The sequence below is a fragment of the Pagrus pagrus genome (genome assembly GCF_965226575.1).
Source record: "Pagrus pagrus genome assembly, chromosome: 17".
NCBI lineage: Eukaryota > Metazoa > Chordata > Actinopteri > Spariformes > Sparidae > Pagrus > Pagrus pagrus.
In genome coordinates, this window is record NC_140201.1 from 28,132,937 (window position 1) to 28,154,764 (window position 21,828).

The window sequence follows — 21,828 nt, forward strand, 5'->3', positions numbered from 1 at the left end:
GATCTGTGTCTGTGGCTGTTTTGTTACACTCAGTTCTTAATAGGTTTTTTTTTATTTAACTTTTTTTAATGTAGTTTGCAGTAGCGCTGAGCAGTAGGCTTTAAAATAATATGAAGATATTTTTAAGCTGTATCAGATCACAATATACTGGGCAAAAAAAATCAAATATCACGATATTTTTTACCAAATACCTCAATATGGAAATTGTTACAATATTGTAGGTATAACTGTTGGTACTTTATCAATCAGAATTCTCATTGTGTTGGTATTTTGTCAATCATCAGTAATGGGGATATAATGACTGGTATAATGCGGGTAAAGGCAGTTATCAGAACAAGTAGATTAGTCTGGTAAGTTCAGAAAATGACATCACTTTACTGTAATGCAGCCTTTAAAACCAGAAAACACTGATGTCATATCACCATATAACCATAACCAAAATCTCAGACCATACTCTCTATATATACTATCATGATAACAATAAAATATTAATATATTGCACAGCCCTAGTGGACAGTTTGAATTGTAGTTTAATAACAGTTTACAGTACGCAGTCTTGCACAGTTTGAGCTTGTTAAAATATTTTATGGTTAATTTAGTGATAAACTGCAAGTCAGCTCTAACAAATTGTTTGAAGAACTAATCTCGATATGCATGTAAGAGGGCCAAATCATTTATCCATCACAACCCAAAATCAATGTAAAAAACTTCCAATCCTAAACCTCCAAAAAATGGCAGTATCTTTATCAGCAATATCAAGAGGTCAATGAAAGTACAGTATATGGTTTTCAATCACCACAGTACCATCATTGTTATAATTATGTTTCTAGTATTTTGTCTACCCTCATGAATAGAAATGTGGTAAAATGGAAGTAGCTGTGGCTCTGCGTGTTGTCCAGTGATCAGAGGATTGCTGGTTCGACACCCCAGCCCCCGTGGCTGCATGTCGAAATATCCTAAAAGCAAGATACTGAACCTCAAATTGCTCCTGATGAGCAGGTCGGCACCTGCAGTATGAATGTGTGTGTGAATGGGTAAATTTGACAGCTTGTTAACACTTTAAACAGTTACAGTATAAACACTTAAACAGACACTGAGTTTAACTAAATACTGTCTTGTAGTACTCGAGATTGATCTGAGGACTTTTGAAGGTGTCTTTCGGTCTCATTCAAAGAGAACTTGGGATTTTATTTCAAGACTTAACTGTGGAGGTATCGCTAAATTGCCTGTGCACTGTCTGATTTATTTATTAACATCATTACTGCGCTTGGTTATAAATCCTCCTGCTTGAAGTAACTTGTTTCTAACTAGAAGTTTTTGTTACTGTTAATGGTTCTATCTCCTCCCTGCCACCCATCACACACACTCAAAGAGAGTGGACATGGAAGACATAAGAAGAAGCTATGAATGTCTGGAGTTCATCTGCAAATGAGCATCCAAAATAAAACACACAGCAGTATGTCAATTCTGCAATGAAATGGCTGGGAACACTGCAAACTGTAATCTGCACTTAGAAAGGAAACCTTAAGAAAGGTAAGCGTAAATGTAAGTAATGTTAGCAAAGCAAACTAGCACATTAGTGATCTGCTCTGAACAGAATCTCTTAATCCTTCACCAGAATTTTCTGTTGCTTGCCAGCTATTTGCCACCTAGCTAGGCGTGCACGCTACCTACAATAATTCAGTTACATATTTTGTATCTCGAGGGATGTAGCTAATGCAGTGTTAACTTTGTCCCACAACTGGTCCTGTCAAAATTGGTGAACAACTGTTGTTTCCATAAACAAGGAAGAGACAGACCCCAAAACTCAACTGGGTCAGAGATTTAGAGATGTGACTGCAGAGACTGGAGAGTGAGTAATGTGGCTCCACTTCAATCAACAATTACACGTTAAATCGGCTACTTTGCTTGGCTGTATGCACACAACACATTAACAGCATTCATTTGGAGTTGGAATATATCTATGGCAATAAGAGAGGTCAACAATGTGGATCAGTTGGAGAAGTGCCTATGCACATTTGCATGTTCCACAATTTATCAAGTTTGTTATAGCTTCAATGTGGGACTCACATTGGTGTGGTCCTGGTCTTGACCAGGCCTCGCCCTGCCTTGGTCATGGTCTTGACTCAATACATTCAGGTCTTTGTCATAACTCCGTACCGATTTAGGCCGTCTTGATTACACTGAAACACTGATCTTTCAATGTCTAATTCCCCACCACACCAGTCTCAAAAGGAAATACATCATGTTTGGCAAAGAAGCTTCTTTGAGGTTTATAATGAGTCCAGGTGACCAACGCAGTCAAATCAAATCAAATCAAATTTTATTTGTATAGCCCAAATTCACAAATCACAGTTTGCCTCAGAGGGCTTTACAATCTGTACAGAGACGACACCCTCTGTCCTTCGACCCTCGATTCGAGTGAGGAAAAACTTGCCCCAAAAAAGGCCCTTTTAACAGGGAAAAAAAATGCGGAAGAAACCTCAGGAAGAGCCACAGGGGAGGGATCCCTCTCCCAGGGCGGACAGACGTGCAATAGATGTCCCATGTACAGAGCAGATCAACGAGATCACAATGTATACAATTATAATAGATGGTTGACAGGAATGAAAGTACATGAAGAGGTATTACAGCAATAATAATGAAATGCACATGGAAATGTGACTACTAGTAATAACAGTAGTAGTGGTTAACGGTAAGGATAGTATGTAGTAATGCATTACAATAATAGTAGTGAAACGTATGTAACAGAGATATGACTAATATTAGCAACAGTAGTGGTGGGTGTCAGGCAGGGCCATGGCAGTAGGCGCATCCACGATCCACGACCCGGGCGCGGCCAGGATCCATGAGAGCCTGTAGGACTAGAAAGCACAAGGACTCCGGGGAAGAAGTGAAGTCAGTGACATGCAGAGATGGGGCATGTATACAGGCATAATGTATACAGATGGAGAGGAGAGGAGGAGAGAGAAGCTCAGTGTGTCATTTGTCCCCCGGACTGGGCCTATGGCAGCATAACTAAGAGCTGGTCCAAGACAGGCCTGGGCCAGCCCTAACTATAAGCTCTATCGAAAAGGAAGGTCTTAAGTCTACTCTTAAAGGTAGAGAGGGTGTCCGCCTCCCGGACCAAAACAGGAAGATGGTTCCACAGAAGAGGAGCTTGATAACTGAAGGCTCTGGCTCCCATTCTGCTTTTGGAGACTTTAGGAACTACAAGTAATCCTGCGTTCTGGGAGCGTAATGCTCTAGTTGGGTAATAGGGTAGTATGAGCTCCTGGAGATATGATGGTGCCTGACCATTAACAGCTTTGTAGGTGAGGAGAAGGATTTTAAACTCTATTCTTGATTTCACAGGGAGCCAGTGCAGAGAGGCCAATACAGGAGTAATATGATCTCTTTTCTTAGTTCCTGTCAGTACACGTGCTGCAGCATTCTGGACCAGCTGGAGACTCTTTTGAGACTTGTTAGGGCAGCCTGATAATAGAAAATTACAATAGTCCAGCCTGGAAGTAACAAATGCATGGACTAGCTTTTCTGCGTCTTTTTGGGACAGGATGGGCCTGATTTTTGCAATGTTACGTAGATGAAAAAATGCAGACCTTGAAATTTGTTTTATGTGGGAGTTGAAGGACATATCTTGATCAAAGATAACTCCCAGATTCCTGACGGTGGTGCTGGAGGCCAAGTTAATGCCATCCAAACTAGCTATATCATTAGATAATGCATCTCTAAGGTGTTTAGGACCAAGTACTATAACTTCGGTTTTATCTGAATTTAACAGCAGAAAATTGCAGGTCATCCAGGTCTTAATGTCCTTGAGACATGCATGGAGTTTAGTTAGCTGATTAGTTTCATCTGGCTTTATTGATAAGTATAACTGGGTATCATCTGCGTAACAATGAAAATTTATGGAGTGTTTCCAAATTATATTTCCTAGAGGGAGCATATATAAGGTGAATAGTATGGGTCCAAGCACAGAGCCTTGAGGAACACCTTGGTATACAGGGATGACTCATCATTAACATGTACAAACTGAAATCGATAAATAGGACTTAAACCAGTTTAATGCGGGTCCTTTAATGCCAATTAAGTGTTCCAGTCTCTGTAGTAGAATGTGATGATCAATGGTATCAAATGCAGCACTAAGATCTAGTAAGACCAGGACAGAGACAAGTCCTTTGTCAGAAGCGATTAGGAGGTCATTTGTAACTTTCACCAGTGCCGTCTCTGTGCTATGATGTGCTCTAAAACCTGATTGAAAATCCTCATATAAACTATTGTTATGAAGAAAGTCACATAGCTGGTTGGCGACTGCTTTCTCAAGGATCTTGGAGAGGAAAGGGAGGTTGGATATAGGTCTATAGTTGGCTAAAGCTTCTGGATCAAGATTAGGCTTTTTAAGAAGCGGTCTAATTACAGCTAGTTTAAAGGACTGTGGTACGTATCCTGTTAATAGAGACAGGTTGATCATTTCTAGTAGAGATGAGCTAATTAAAGGTAAAGTTTCTTTCAGCAACCTAGTTGGGATGGGGTCTAGGAGACAAGTTGTTGGTCTAGATGAAGAAATCATCGAAGTTAGTTGGTGGAGGTCAATGGGAGAGAAGCAGTCTAAATATAAGTCAGTCGGATCTAACAAAGATGTGCAGTCAATAATCTTTCAGTTTTTGCTCAGTGATAGGCCTATTAAAATACCAAACCAATGTATATTTTAAATTCCTTATAACATAATTATTAACTCCTATTAAGTCACCATGCAAGACTCATCTTGAAATTGCGAAATTTCTAAAATAAATACATTGTTCCACAAACATACTCACAATTACATCCAGCTTCGTTCATTGATATGTTTCACATACAGCCCACACTCCTCTGTCAAACATGGAGCAGAGACTTCCAGTGGGAGGTATATACCACCCTCTAGTCCTCACCTGTCTTGAGTCAACACGGTCCGACATCTTCCCTGGAGGCATTTGTGTACACTCAAAGGTAGGTTGACCAGACGTCCCTGTTTTCCAGGGACAGCCCCTGTTTTTGGTGTCCTGTCTCCGGAAATTACCCAGTTTTATAAGTATGCATTTTAAACAGGCCGCGAAGTGAAGTAATACTTTGTGTGGCAAATAAAAACTGTAGCAGAGCCTACCAGTTAACGTCTCAATCACGTTGGGCCTTCAGAGGGCGCTGCTCGCTGTCCTGTCTTCAACATGCTATGCTTAAGTCATTTTCAGTTAACATATTAATCTCTTTATTGGGAATCCTGGCACTGAAATTACACCTTACAAAAAAGGAGTATACTTCAACTAATCAAGTAAACATAAAGTCTACTTTATGTAGTAAGTACATTAATATCAATGTACTGGTAGTATACTTGCAAGTGCACTGTTTCAATACTTCTTGGAAATAAATTGGCCCACTTTTGAGTTTATGAAAGTATACTTCTGATTATACTTAAAGTGCAAGAGGTACACAACTAGTTTATATAGTGTAAGTGTTTTTGAGGGTTTTTTAGATTAGTTGGGGGATTCTGACCTTTATTGAGATAGGATAGTGAGGAGAGTCAGACAGAAAATGGGGAGAAAGGGGGGAAAGACATGCATCAGTTGCCACAGACTGGAATCAAACCCAGGCTGCTGCTGAGGAATCAGCCTTCATACACCAGGTGAGCTATCAGGGCGCCCCATACACCCAAGCTTTGTTTTGTTCTGAAATTATAATATGAACTATACTACAAGTGAACTTTTAGGTACAGTATACTGTTTGGTTTACTAGTTATATACTTCTAGCCAATTTTTTATTTTATTAAAGTACACTTTAAAGTGTTATGACCACACTACCACTGGGAATACTGCCATGGTTGTAACGTATAAAAATATTATTAATTTCCATGTAAAAAATATTATTAATTTCCATGCCCCTCTGCAGTAGCTCTACCCAAAGAGCAGCATGTGGCTCCAGATTGCAGACCCCTGGTATAGGGCAAGAATACTGAATGATTCTTTTCTTAAGTATATCTCGATCAAATCATTAAGTGTAAGCCACATATACTTAGACAAATCTATTTACTTGTTAGTACAAACCAAGTATACTTAAAGCTGAAGTAGACATTTCCAGACAAAGATAGTTCAGAAAGATAGATTATTGAATACTGGGACGCTGGCCAACATAAAGCTTATGAGAATCAGTGATAAACTATCATTCTCTAGAATTCTCTACGTCAGCTTTAGGATAACACACTTGAATAAACTTTTTTTGCAAGGGACTTGGTGGTGGATTGAAACCAAATAGTGGTATCTTCTCTCCCACCCTCACCTGAGGACGGGAAATGGGAGCAATTGAAACAGGGAGAAGGTACAGTCTATAACTAGTCTAAAGCCCTTTTCACACAGACTCCGCATTTTTGCAGCAGCGAAGGCTCACCTTTACGACATCTTTGTTTGTTCACAGCAGAACCAAAAGAGGCATGACGGTACACATCATGACATTGAGATGTGTGGTTTTTTTTAAACGTGTTTTCCCCAGTTCCCACCTGTTAATCTAAACATGTATCCATTGACTGTTAATAATTATATGGATGCTGTTTTAATGTGTTGTGATTAAGATCAGCGATTTTAGTTGCCAGAGACAGTAACTACAACAACACAATAGTGAAAGGTGACAAAGACACGGTGAGTTAAAGTTTTCTGCTCTGAATCGTGTCACATAATCACCGCCATTCACATGCAGGAGCCACCTGGCTCTCTGCCTTGGACAGACGCCGTTTTTCGGGGAGAAATGTTACGAACATTTTTTTCCCAGGGGCCACACTGACTTACAAAACATAAGGAGATGGCCACAAATTGGGAAATTGATTCAAAACATTAAACACATAGTGCTGAATTAAGATAAACTACATGAATTTGGTACACATTAACAAACTGCTCTACAACAGGACAGGAGGCCTGGACACGTTTCAAAAAACAAGATCTTTTACATCAGCTGCCTTTTTTGACAATTCTGCAGACAATTCTTTGTCAGTTACTTCCACAGACTGGTGAGTGAGCAAAAGTCAACTTGACGTCAACATGTAGACAGCACCCTCTGTTGGAAACAAGCTAAATAGCCATGCAGACTCACAGTAGTCGTTCTCCTCCAATTAAATTTTTGGTGCTGCAGTTTGTGAATAGGGTGATGCCACACTACTATAATAATCTTTTCCATAAACCAAAGGTCAGCATTTATGTTGGTTGATCAAAATGACAAACGGTTGAATTGTGACCTGGGAGACCAGTGCAGCTGGCTGGATGCTTCAAAACAGGCTTGAATTGATCACTTCTACAGGCCTCAGTTATAGTGACAGAGCAATTGATGACAGGACGGAGGAATAATGTAACCTAGCCCTTGGTCAGAGGTCACAATACTGCTGTAGGACACTACTATTCATATACAAGCATAAATAATTATTTAAGCCACTCTGATATTACTAAAAAAACATACTTTATTATAACCATCACTTTTACCCAGTTCAGTTCTTTAATATGTGATGTTTGTAAATATAAATGTTAAATATATTTAGACTCAAGAATGGCTCATTCCAGTGACCAGTAACTGCAGTTGCACTGTCTTAGACATACTGCAATGTGCTGTGTCAAATATATCAACTGATGAATGAAAATGAAATCAAACAGTAAACACACAAATACAGGTCATTTCAACAAACACGCCAGCGACAAAGTTATAGCTTTGGCAACATTTCAAAATACTAAAAATTCTCAGTGTTAGGATTGTTCAAGTCAAGTGACAATAAAAAAAAAGAGGTGTAGGTGGCCATGTTATTTACAACACATGTATGATTATATACAGTCCATTATTGTATCTTCAGCGGTATGAAATATAAAAGAACAAACACTCTGTAATTGTGTCATAGCACCCCAAAACCCACCATTTCCCTTACAGCTGTCTTGAACATCAGTGGATTTCAACTCACGAGGTAAGGTATAAAGCTCAACTTGCAAGTCAACATGGATGAGAAGTCGCAGACGCTTTCAGATTTATAGAAGCCTGGACAGTGCTACAGCAACCGAGCAAGCTACTAATGAGAAGAGATGCAGTTGAAAACTCTAGCAACTAAATGGACCTAAAGGAAGGATTTTTGTTACCAAACATTAAAAGCACTTTGGACTGGATGCTAAAACAGGATCATGGACTGACTTCTTTTTCTTTTTATAGACATCCACTGACTGAGCTTTTCACCTTGCTGAAGTGATGAAGAAGTGTATCCTTGACTGTGTCAGTGCACAGTGACATCATTGTTGGGTGCGGTTACAGGTATAACAGGTCAGTTCTGACCACAGCCAACAGTAATGCTGATCGGAGGTGAAACACATCTCACACTTACAACCACAAAACAAGTTAAGTTGCTCCTTAAAAGGCAAACTACTTTTTAATAAAGCTTGGGTTATATTTCCATTGCTCCTGTCATCAATGTTGCTATAAACAGGTCAAACGGGACAAGAAACATGAGCAGTAAAAGATAAGACATATGAACTTACAGCTGTTTTTTTGTGATTAAATCACGAGTGGACAGCTCACTGTGTTTCCTGTAAACACCCATTTCAGTTTCCTGACCCACTTCCTGCTTTGATTTATACAAAAGAGGATCAGGGCCACTGTAAAAAAGAAAAAGAGTTCTGACTTTAAACATTTTCTGAGAAGAAATTCAGAATTTTGAGTTTAGCTCCAAGTCAGAATTAAGAATTTTTTGACCCTTTTACATTTATAGCAATCTGAATGTTTCCACATCTTGTTATCATAGTTAATTGCAAAGATGTTAAGGGCTATGGGAATAAGACTTAATAAAGCATCACTTTAGCTTTTAACTGAACAACTTTCACAAAACAGTTTTATAGATTCTATTTTTATGGTCCCTTATGTTTCGATATTTGGTTTACTAGTATTAACCTTTTACAGGACAACATTTAAAACAAGAATAGATCTCATATTTCTATTTGTTAAAGTAATGGAAAAATATAAAATTAGTTTTACATTTTCTGGACAGAGAGTTCTACCCAAAGTAAAACAAGCATCATTTAAAGCATGTGTCCACAGTGACAATGACCTGAACTTTAAAAGAAAGCAGTTTATCTTCTGCAAGTCCCGCTTAAAGAAATGCTCATCAGATGAAGCAGTGTGCATTTATCTGACACCACCACACAGACACTTCAGAGACAGTGTGTAACACAATGTGCAGTCGTCTATTTGACTTGAACAGTTTAACAGAAAACAATTCCCGTCAGTGATCTTCCTCTCTAGCCTGGACCTCTCTGCTCTGCTGAACATCCTGGACTCCTCTTCCTTCCTCTGGTCAGCTCTATGAACTGCTGCTGAGTCTTCGACGCAGCAGAGAAGCAGGCTTGCTTTCGGTGTCTTCTACGTCACTTTCACATTGTCTCTGCAGAAAAGGATTACAGTTGGTTTCTAATCTGATGCAAACTTGTGGGTTTCCTATACATTTGCACAACTGTATCTTTGAAGGCATACAGTGTGGATTTGAACAAGGCTAGACTTCCACAGCGGTTTTAGCTGAGGTGCACCTTTCACACTCCTGCTTCTACCTCAAACACAACTCCTATCACCTAAATGTAAGAAATATTGTAAGAAATAGACTCTGCTGAGCACACTGTATGATGTTTGTTACATACATGTTCAGTATGCAAGGCTGTAATTTCGAGGGGTGGCATGAGTGTTGCCAATTTCAACACCATAAGCCTTAATGAAAAAAGAAGCGAACCCACGCAAAGCTCACCCAGCCCATTTGGCAACCCGATCGCGGGCACGCAGTAATCCGGTGGTCTTTTAAATCCTTTTTTTTTTTTTGGTTTCTGTTGGATTCCTCCTGTGGAGATTCACCAAACGATCCTGCTGGCCACGTCCTCCAAACTCCGAAGGCCTCCACCTGCCGCGCACGTCATCTCTCTCGCGACCTTTCCCCTCTCCCCCATTTATCACATTCGGTAAAAATAAACAGAGTAAAAAATAATAATACCAGTCCGTATTAATGATCCGTGTTCTTACCCTAGGCTCCTGATAAGTTTGAACCCATCATGGCAATTACAATTATAGCAGAAGACTAAACAAGAAACATAGTAATCACCACAATTACCACACATCAAGGTAAACCTGGGCGACCCTTACAACGTGAAAGAGCACGACGAACCTGCTATTACCAAACTTTATGAGACAGTGAGGGAACACATTTCATGTAGGCTGGGGCAGTCAGCTTTGCTACTGACATTAGGACCTCTGAAGTGTGTCCCATGTCTTTGCTGAGTGTGCACACTGAGTGGACACAGTCAACATTTGCCCTTCAAAGTGGTGCAAGCAAACAAGTTCTGTGAGTAAGTTTTAAGAGAATAATTTATTCCTAGATTTATTGAAGTTGTTGTTGCACTACTGTTTTAAACTGTTCTATTTAAAAAGTGGGTGCACAGTTTTTAAAGGAATTGTTATTTTTTCCTAGATTTCTTTATTTGTTCTTTTTTGGTGTCAAAATAGATAATAAAATAATGTTGCATGGCAATCGTTCTCTGCAAGGTTTTACCTGAGCCAGGCCATACAACAATGATAGCAATCATAACATAACCAGACAGGGTCAGTAGTATATACAGCTGTTAAAAGAAAAAAGAAAAAACACACACAAACACTGATATCAGATTGGTATTGGGAAGGAAAAAACGGTATCTGAACATCCCTAATGTAAAAGCATGAATGAGTGGGTTTATAGGCTATTCTAATGGACTTTCATTGTAACTAAGCTCAAAGAAAGTTAAATAGTTGGAAAAGTTTTAATGAGATTTGAAAATGTAATACCCTAAAGAAAGATGGACATTTTTTAAATTTGGAATGGACTTTCTAGCTGAGAGTATGAATAAAAAGATATGAGTTGAAAATGCATGAAAAAAAGAAATTTGAACATTTTATTGATTATTTTAAATGATATATGGTTGACTAAAGGAGGATGGTGCTACAACCTTCCTTCAAAAGTCCTCCTCCCCCTCTAGTCTTGGTGCCCAGCCATGTCTCCTCAGTTACAGCCAGTGTAGGTGTGTGGGTGTGGGTGAAAAGTGTCTATATAGTGCATGTGGTGGACAAAACAACAAGAAACATCTTTTTATATACAAGATGCAGGGTTCAACTTAAATAACTGTGTTTGTTTAACAAGTAGATTTCTTCCCATGATAAAAAAAAAAGTCAAGTGACATAAATGGTCTCACCTGTACCGTGTCTGGATCAGAGCTGCCCTTCAGCAGTTTCAACCGGACCAGCCGGTTGCACATCCACACCATGTTGTAGGACATCTAAAAAAAAAAAAAAAGGGTGTGTGTGTGTAATATGGGCATCAGACAGTCCGTCTCCACTGGGGCCTTGAGATCCAAACTCATCCTTTCAACTCAAGTTTCAGTTGCTCATTCCCTGATCACTTCTGGCTTGTACCTATTACCATTATCCTTCCACGTGGCCGCTCTGTCTCAATGGATCTTCTGTTTTTGAATCGTTGTAATTGAGGAAAATTTGTGATTTGTATATATACAGTATGTATTGGGTATACAAATAAAACTGACTTGAACAACACAGACTCCAGCTCAGTTGTGCATTCTAACAAACACAGCTGGCCATATTTGCAGACAGGAACCTGTCTGAGGCTCCCCTTTTCCCTGCACTTGTGGCAGTCACTGGTTGGTTGGGCCACTCATGCTGTAAATGCTATCCCCCCGGTAGAAAGGGTGAAGCACCCATTCATTATACCTGATGAAGCTAATTCCTAATTGTGAAGCCATTTGACTCTGGTCTCTGACCTTTATTTCACATTGCTCCTCATCTCTCTCTTCTCCCTCATTTCCTGTCATGTCTCACTGACAGCTCCCTTAATAGAAGGTATAAAATTCCCTAAAAAAATAATATTTAAAAAATATGATTTGACATACATTTCCAGGCTTACCTTCCATTTTCTTCTGGCGTTGAACTTCTTAAAGTTCTTCATATTGATTGAGGATCGATTCCTTTTGGCCACCTGTTTACGGGTGATGGGCTGAAAGAGACGACAGTGTTCATATGCATTATAAGCTACAGGATTCATTCATTCATTCCTTCATACACATTCGGCATGATGCAGGATACAAATAAAGCAGGTTTGTGGGCCTTAAATGATAGAAGACTTATAGTAACCTTAATCCATGGATGAAGTAGACACTCCTCAGCTGTCATTCTATCACTGTAATACACATCAAAAATTAAGAGATGACATCAGATCAGGAAACTCAAAATTAGTAACAAGTCATAATCTGTACTTTTGGAACACTGTCAAATCATGCTATAACATGAGTCAACAGGTTTTACACTAACTTGTGGAGTCCATGCCACACCCTCCTATGGAACTGGATCCTGGACTCTCAGAGCCGAAGACCCCACAGGAGGCCAGTCCAACAGACATGACTGTCTGTGACTAAGCAGCTGAGTGACGAAATTACACTGTTGGTGGAAGTGTTTAAATTTCCTCAATGGCCGTTGAATCCAGGCCAACTGTTTTCTATTAAGTTATCAGGGAGTGTTTACAACAAACAAAGTCTGGAGTAACAGTTCATTGATGTTGATGAAGGTTCTCAGTCATCCAGGTCATGGTAAATCTAGGTGCTGTACCGTAGGCAACTGGACTTTCAGTTTCTTGAAGACATTTCACCTCTCATCCAAGAGGTTTCCTCAGTTCTAACTAACTGGAGGGGAGTTACAGGCTTTTAAACTCTGTGTGGGAGTGTCCTTACAGAGTCGTTAAGGACACGTTTGAGCTTTGAGTTTCAGAGTCGTTAGGGCCATTGATGTTTGAAGTAACTCATTTTGCAGATAGCTATGGTGTTGTCAACAAATACTGAGTGTAAAACTGTATGCACTAGGTAGACTTCCTGCACTGGCCCTTATCTCAGGGTGAAGTTTGGATTGTTACTTGTACAATGCTAATAATGGCACGACTCCTGTTGCCATTTTTATGTGACGAAGCGCTCATGTCACATGAAATGACCTTAAAAATAGCTAAAATAGCAAAAGCAACTTCATTTTGTGTTTCATTGTCCTGTGTATGGCAAATTACAGAGTAAGTGTGTTCAAGAATCCTGATTTGGTTTGGTTGTCTGACGTTGAATTGTCTCGTTAATGAGGATGTTTTGTTTAGGAAAAATTGGTAGCCAAAAGTTCATATCAGAGTGCACAGTATTCCTCATGTTAAGTGACTTTTTGAACATTCTTGTTGTGAATTGGTGGAACTAAACATTATGTGACCATCCAGGTTGTTTTTGCTGTTTAGTGTCTTGGACGCCTATAAAGGCTAAATCAAATCATTCAATCAAGCCTCAGGTTTCAACATACAAGTTTTACAACAGCAGTACAATAGCAGTTTTGTTTTCTTCACTTTAGATACACAATGAGGGTTATTGCATTTTGCAAGCACAGACAGGCACTATCACTGTCACAGCCACAGATATCACTGGATAACTTTGCAATTTGTTATTCCAGAATTCCCAATGACCTAATAGGGAAATATAGCTTATGTGAAATTATCCACTGCAAATTCTGTAAATTTACTACTTACGTGGGATCTTTCACCAAGAGTTTCTCAATGAAGTCTTTGGCCATGGAGCTGGTCATGCTGAAATACCGTGAATCAAACTCATAGTTCATGGCAATGACATTCCTCAGAGTCTCTTCATCAGTATCTCCTTGGAATGGTGACAAACCGCTCAATCTGAGGACAGAGTAGACCACAATGTCCAAAATTTAACCAATCCATACATAGGAAGCTTAATTCTGATAACACCTATGATAAAAGATCCAAATATCTCAGTCTCTTCATAGAAATCAATTGAGAAGATTATTTTAAAGCTGACGGCCATGAATCAAACAATGTCAACAGATCTACAAACCAGTGAGTGTACACTGCTGGGGTTCACATAGTATCAAATAATGTCAGACAGCAGATATCTCCATACAAGTCTGTTGATTATTAATTGTGTCAGAAAACAAAAGCACTGTCACAATGCCACCCAACACTTACAACTTACAGTATGTAGGTAACAACTCCGATGCTCCTGGAGGAGAAAGAAACACAAGACACAGGCAGTCAGGTGGTGTGATTTAAACCTTTTCACTTCTGTATGACAAAAGTTTTACAAATACAGTATTTAACTGTTCGGACATTCCCTCAATCCCTTAGGCTGATACTGTACACGGTGTTATTCAGTTACAGTTTCAGTATGAAGGCAGATAAGGTCCTGTCACCTCAGATCTTGTGCAGTGAGCGAGGCACAGAACAGGCCTGAACATGTCACTAACAGACAAATTTACATTATCTCATACAGAATGCTCACCACATATCAGCGGCTGTGCTCAGAGGTTCACTGTTGATCACCTCAGGGGCTGAGAAAGGACAAAGGACACAAACCAACACAGTCAGTCAAACAACCACACCACAGTTAACCACCTTTCTCCAGAAGAAGTCTTTTCAAATTGGATGATTGGCTCCTGATTAATCCGACCTGGTCCGGGTGCATTATTGTGGGGAGTATGTGGGGAGCACAGAATTGTTGACATCTCTTTGCTACTCTTGCTCAAAACTCAAATCTATTTTTTTTTTTTTTTTTTTCTTCAAGCACCAACAGAAAAAAAGCAGGCAGACAAGAGGGGGAAGTAAGTGTCACTAAGTGTGTGCTGTTTAGGGCCGATATGAATCGCCCAGAGAACTTGATATGAAGAGCAGAAAAGAGTACAGGCAGCTTGACAGAAGTGCCTGTGCACAAGAAAAAGGTACTGTACGCCAAAGACTAAAATGTAAAAGTGGCAGTACTGTGTACTGCTAAGTACTTGGCATTGCTTACTCTGCTCTAACCTGGTTCACATCATACCTGACAAATCGCACCTTTCAGGTCACATGGAATGGCTCATTGTCAGTTCTGGAAACTGGTGTCCCTCAAGGCTCAGTACGAGGAAAAAAAAATCTTTTGACTGAAATGTTTTTTCGAGCTGTAGCCAAGTCATATTGCCAATTTGTAATTCGTGAAACATGTAACAGGGCATTTTACTTGACACGTGCTAAAAAAATAAGATAAGATTTACAGCCTCACCCCACACCATGTTCTCTAATGCAGACATCAAGTTTAAATATTTGACCAACAGTGTTTTACAGGAGGATAATCTGAGCTGTTCTATTCACACTTAAAATGTTTTTTGTCTTTTCAATGTAATTTTCAATCTATGAAATCAATCTGTGCCTTTTTTTTGCCAAGCTTCTCTCAATAATCAACCATCTACAGAACTTTTCAGTACGCTATTTTTCTACTTCTTCTTCTCATCATCATTATCAATTATTATTATTATTAATAATATTGTTTACAGTGAGCCTCTTATCGCTGCAACTTTTGCAGCCTTGTCAGTCTGATGGCGAGTTATCAACGTTCTGTCATCACTAACATACTGCAGAGCTGCCAAGCGTCACACTTTGAGTGTGACAGTCACGCAATTTGACCCATTCTCACACCACACGCCACACTTGACATTTCCCCATTCAATACTCTATATATATTTTTTTCATGATAATAAACTTTGGTCCTCGCGGCTTGCCGTAGTTCGAGCAACTCTGATTGACTGACCGAGATAACCAATCCCAGACCAATCCATCAGTCCTTTGTGCCTAAATCTAACCAACCACGGAAGGCACCACGCAATATAAACCAATCAGAAGCAACGTAAGGCGGGTCTTGGCGTCTCTAACTGTCTTTCACACACATCAGTGCCGACATTTAAAACCCACTCGACGTTCTCCTGCTTGCTAGAAGACGGACGGTAGGTAACTACCCAATTTTGATCATACAAAATTATTGAAAATGGGTTCACTTTTTAAATATTTTTACTAGTTTGATGTCGACGTAGGACAAATGTTGCTCTTAGTTTTTATCTGTATTAGTTCACTGTTGATTCACTGTTTCTCCTTGAGTTTCCTAGTTAATATGTACGGTTTTAAGGCTGCTATAAGTCTATCATTGTCCTGTATTTGTTGCAGAGCTGTGTAACATTTATTTGCCTCTTCTCTTGGCCAGTTCACACTTGAAAAAGAGACTCTAGTCTCAATATATATGTGTGTGTGTGTGTGCGTGTGTGTGTGTGTGTGTGTGTGTGTCAGAGCTACAGACTTGTAAAGATCAATTTAGACCACCCTAAAGCAGTGTTTCTCAAAATTCTAAATTTCAAGGTCTATCCTCAACTCTGACAGTGTACAAATGGAACCAAATGGACCCATCGGGGTCCATTTGTACACTGTCAGAGTTACAGACCTTGTAAGGGTCAATTTAGACCCCCCTAAAGGAACCCACAGTTTGGCTCTTGAGGGAACTCTATCATCTATCATGACTGTGAAGATGGCGAGCCTTGAGCCACAGTGTTTCAAGTGGGAGCCCCCTGCTTCTGTCATCAAGGCATCAAAATCTGCCACAAATGCCTACAACATGAGACATGTCCCCAGCTAAATAATGGAGAGTTGGTTGAAATGAAATATTGACAAATAAATGTATTTTGTCAAAATTCTTGTTACAATTTTAATTTCTAATTTCTCGTTAATTAAGACTAGCATTAGGAGGCCACAGTGCAGGGAGAGCAGCTGGCATGGAGGTGAGGACATCAGTCTTAAGGTATAAATCGACGTTAAAAAAACGCCAAATTTTTATCACCTCGTGACACTGAAGTCTCACTCTTGTCATTTTCTGAAACTTGGCAGCCCTGCATACTGTTAATAATCAAAAAAGCTCTGAGGCTTTGTTCTATATGTTATAATACAAGATTTAAGCATTGAGCTACAATCAGGCAACATTCATGATTCTGTACAGTCAAACTAACCAAAAACTTCTTATTGATCATCATTATAAAGTTTCAGGGCGTTCCTGTAACCATGGTAACTCACGGTGCCAGAGGGGAGGAGAGACGCTGAATGAAGCCGTTTACACAGATACACTGCAGACAAAGTCCAGACTATAGTTGTTATTTCACACATGTAGCACACAACAGGAGCCTCTCCGTGTCAGACGAGTTCTCACGTGCTGACTGAACTCAGTTGATAACGTAGCAGCACGACGAGTCCTTGCTAGCTAAGCAGCTAAACTTTAGCGCCGCACCGTGTTGAGATCCCGCCCTGTGTGGGTCACTACACTGTCATTGGTCAGGCGCGCACACGCTGTTAACGATACAATTGGCTGTAGAGTGTGACAATCTGTCAATAAACATCAGCCAACAGTTCTCCTCCGATCTACATTGATCTCACAAGTCGCCTCTGTTAAGTTTGAATGACGGAAATCCATTGTAGCGACTGAGAACTTTAATCCATGCTATGCAATAGATTACTAGGCTCTGCAATCACATCACATGGATTCTCTTACCACTGGTATGCAGACAACACCCAACTGGAATGTCTGGCAGACATCTCGCGTGGACCTGTCAGTCACTGTCGAGGACGTCACAGTATCGCCTTCATCGACTGCAAGGAGCCTGGGCATAATTCTCGACGACAGACTATCCTGCACCCCCAACATCACTGCCGTGGCCCGATCCTGCAGATTTGCCCTCTACAACATCCACAGGATCCGGTCTTTCCTCACAAAGGATGCAATGGCAACTCCTGGTCCAAGCGCTGGTCATCTCCCGTCTGGAGTACTGCAACTCGCTCTTGGCTGGACTCCCAGCCTCTACGACTAAACCGTTGCAGTGTAGCCAGAACACTGCAGCACACCTTGTTTTCAATCTACCCAAAGTCTCCCATGTGACCCCCCTCCTCCGTGACCTCCACTGGCTTCCTGTTGCAGCCTGGATCCGATTCAAGACAATGGTACTGGCCTTCAAGGCCGTCAACGGAACTGCACCCATCTAACTCCAAACACTGGTCACACCACAGGCCCCAAACTTAGCACTTTGCTCCACTACATCGGCTGGCCGGCTGGTACCGCCACCACTGAGAGCAAACAAAGGTCGCTCAGCGAAGTCACGACTCTTCTCTGTTCTGGCGCCTCAGTGGTGGAACTAACTCCCGACCAATGTCAGGACAGCAGAGTCACTCGCCATTTTCCGCAAAAGACTCAAGACTCACTTGTTCAGAAAAAGCATATGCACTTGTATGTTCTTACCCTTAGCCCTTAAATCAAATCACTTATGTACTTACGGTATCCTTGATATATAGCAGCTACTTTGCTCAGGTGAGGGCTTGAAAAATTGTTTCCATTTTTTCATTCTTACTTTATCAATGGTGATATGTTGTGGTTTCTTTCTTGTGACAAATGTACTTATTGTAAGTCACTTTGAACAAAAGCACCTGCTAAATGCCCTAGATGTAAATGTAAATGTAAATGTAGATGACCTTGTCCACTTCGAGCACTGTGAATAATTTCATATGTTATAGAAGAAGTCTCACAGACAGATATCTAAAAACATATCCCAAATAAAAGCCAGATGAAGGACTGGTTGTCCTCACCGATGTATTGCGGGGTGCCACTTGTGCTCTTGTACTCCTCCCCCTGATGAAAATGATGGGCCAGGCCAAAGTCGATGAGTTTGATGTTGGGGTGTGGTGACACTTTATCTGACAGCATGATGTTTTCTGGCTGAATAGAGAGAATAATGATGTTATGGTGAAAGTATAGAGAATATTTTCATTTCATTTCCAAAAATAAGTCCACAGTTCACTGTTGTGTTTCAAACCATCAACAGTGAGCTGAGAAGTCATTCAGGTCAGTTCTCTGGTACCTTGAGGTCAAAGTGGGCGATGTTCTTGGTGTGCATGAATCCCAGTCCCTCCAGGATCTGCTTCATGAACTCAATGGCCTCACTCTCCAGCAGGTTCTCCTTCTCAGCAATGAAGTCAAACAACTCCCCCCCACTAACACTGAAATATCAAACAGAAGTGTGTGTTATAGTGAAGTGTTACTTGTTTGTCCACCCTGTACAGGCCATGGACAAGGTAGCAAATATCTTACAGGATAATACAACAGTAAAATGTTTCAGTCTTTTGTTTGTAATCTGTGGTGAGCACACAGCAGTGTAAGAAATGTATATAACTCGGTAAGAACTCCACAGCTGTGAAACTGTCAGCCTTTCTCTGTCGGTGGTGTCAGTACAAACATCAGCAACAGCTCTCTAAGATGAAATAGCAAACCACCTCATTAACTGTTCATTTCATTCAGAGCCTTCACCCAGTAGTGGAAAGTAACTGTCCTATATCTCGCTGTACACAGTAATGACTTGTGTGCATAAGATTTTGAGAAACTAGTTTTGAGCCCTTGCTTTGAGCCCTTTAACACTCTGAAAAGGAGCCATTTTCTACTTTTGATACTTTGAGTGAATGTTGCTGGTGATACGTCTGTACTTTTACTCAAAAATATTTTTAGATGCAGGAATTTTACTTGACTATTTTATCATTGTCATTTTACTAATTTCACTTAAGTAAAGGATCTGAGTAGTTCTTGCACCACAGCATAAGCCTCACTGCTGCAACTTGTGTACAACAATCTGCATGTAAGCATGGATTTTACAGTAGTATCAATTTCAAGACTCTTTCATATGTAGCCCATTTCCTGACTGTTCTGAGAGAAGAGAAATCTGTCACTTCATTTTTCCCCTCCTTCTAAATTCCAACCTCTGCCGCTCATACAGCACACCTCACTCACACACCTACCAAACCTACCAACCTCGATATCACTGAATGTCACTGCCTCTGATCTATACTACATAGTCTCGAATCCTGTACTCTAATCATATCATTAAATATCATCGCTGATCTCAGTAATTGTTAAATAGATCTGTGGAAGAAACCGTTAAACTGAGCCCTGCACTACATTCTACAGACACATGACAACCCACACACATACTGTATGTCCACATACTGTTTGTAGACTCCAGTTCTGCTTTCAATACTGTCAGTTACTGCTAATACATATTATGCAGCTCAGAGTCTCCACTTCTGTCTGCCAGTCGATTCATAACTTTCTCTCCAACAGGAAACAGTGTGTCACAGTTGGTGACAACTTCCAGCACCACTAGACCTCAGCACCGGGGCTCCACAGAGTCGTGGTCCGTCTCCACTGCTGTACTCACTCTCTACCAATGATTGTATGCTGAAGCAAGCACTGCTGATACAGTGTGAGACTGCTATAAGGAATCCATCATCACCTCTTCAAGCTCCCTCTGGCTCTGCACTACCACACTCTAAACAGAGACTTCAGCTCATTGTGCAGTGTGATGTGGGTTAACCACTCTGACAGAGCTGCTCTCATCACTACACAGACTGACACCATCCCCCATCACAGTTCACTGATCTCCTCCATTCTCTTTAATTTCACATTATACATATTATACTCAAATACTGCTGTACACTAGGGATGCAACAATATTCAATATTTTATCGAACCGTTCAATACGCCCTGTTAGGTTCAATACACAAAGGCAAACAATACAATACAGTACAATACAATACTACAATAATGTTTGCTGTTTAACTTGATTGGATACTGCATATGTTTTTTATGGAAGGCAATTAAGATAAGTGTTAAATTTTTATAATAAGGTTTGTGGTTTGACTATATCTGCTTTTAATTATTTTTACATGCAATATTGCCTTTGCTAGTGTGAGTAGTTTTATATTAAGATATCGAAACCGTACCGTTACCGTGGCCCAAAAACTGTGATGCATACCGAACTGTGGGAAAACTCTACCGTTGCATCCCTACTGTACACTATAAATATTTCCACTGTATCTAAACTGAACTGGACTTGTCTGACAGCATTGCTACTACCTTTGCACACTCTGCTGTAAACTGAGTCGTATACATTGATTTTGTGTAAATGCATATGCGTATATTGTTGTATAATGATTACATTAATATTTACAATTGTTCTACTACTCTTTTCTTGTCATCTTCTCCAGCCTCAAGTGGTCAGCTGTGGCTGTGGAGGATTGCTGATTAAATCCCCGCCTCCTGCGGTCTACATTTCGAAGTGAGCAAGACACTGAACCCCAAATTTCTCCCAGTGGCTCTTCCATCACTGTATGAGTATGTATGAATTGTTATTGCTCCTGAATGAATGCTGACTTGTATTGTAAAGCTAGAAAGGCTCTATATAAAATGCAGGCCACTTACCACTAATAAGATTAAGATGCATTTTACTTTTTTAAAAACTGAAAAAATAATGTTCAGCCCCTCTCCCCATCCCATCAGTTCTGTACAGTTTCTATAACCTTTAAAAGGAACAAGTGTCTCTTTGAATGGTGGCCAAATCAACTGGCTGTGGTACGTTAAATGGCTTGTAGTGGAGGGCACATCAAGTTTTGGGTTGTTGCAGTTTAATCTTTAAGAATTTGTGCCAAACCCAGGATTTCATGACACAACTAAAAGGGGCAAAGTTATCATTTATGTTATGAGTAACGCTCATAAATAACTCTCTTTTCCTTCAATTACAAGTTAAAATGGCTGTTGGGAGAAAGGTCATATTGTTATTCCTTCCAATGCTAGCATGACCACTGCTATGACAAATGACAAAAACTGATGCACACAGGAGCAGTCCTTGAAAACACACATACAGACGCAGACGCAGACAGAGTATTTTGTAAACTCACAGCTCCAGAATGAGCACCACCTCAGCTCGGCACCCAAAAACATCTTTGAGAGTCACGATGTTGGGATGTTGGAGAGCCTGGAGGACCTCCACCTCCCGCTCCACACTGCTCCGGTCAAGGCCCAGGCGACTGCACGCTGTCTTCCGAATCTTCATGAATTTGGC

General features: G+C 40.3%; 1 protein-coding gene across 2 annotated transcripts in view; it reads right to left on the reverse strand.

Moving 5' to 3' along the window:
* Window positions 1-7,448: 7,448 nt before the first annotated feature.
* The window catches only part of LOC311272825 (death-associated protein kinase 2), a 23,806-nt gene continuing 9,426 nt past the window's right edge, over window positions 7,449-21,828 (reverse strand). For both annotated transcript variants that reach the window (XM_084379522.1, XM_084379523.1), the window contains exons 3-12: window positions 21,665-21,828; window positions 18,799-18,937; window positions 18,527-18,656; window positions 14,388-14,436; window positions 14,082-14,108; window positions 13,613-13,765; window positions 12,199-12,244; window positions 11,972-12,061; window positions 11,247-11,330; window positions 7,449-9,424 (exon numbers count right to left, since the gene is read on the reverse strand). The exon at window positions 21,665-21,828 is cut by the window's right edge and continues 58 nt beyond it. In XM_084379522.1, the coding sequence (XP_084235648.1) occupies window positions 9,344-9,424; window positions 11,247-11,330; window positions 11,972-12,061; window positions 12,199-12,244; window positions 13,613-13,765; window positions 14,082-14,108; window positions 14,388-14,436; window positions 18,527-18,656; window positions 18,799-18,937; window positions 21,665-21,828 (963 nt within the window). In that variant the 3' untranslated portion in view covers window positions 7,449-9,343. The remainder of the gene's footprint in view (window positions 9,425-11,246; window positions 11,331-11,971; window positions 12,062-12,198; window positions 12,245-13,612; window positions 13,766-14,081; window positions 14,109-14,387; window positions 14,437-18,526; window positions 18,657-18,798; window positions 18,938-21,664) is intronic.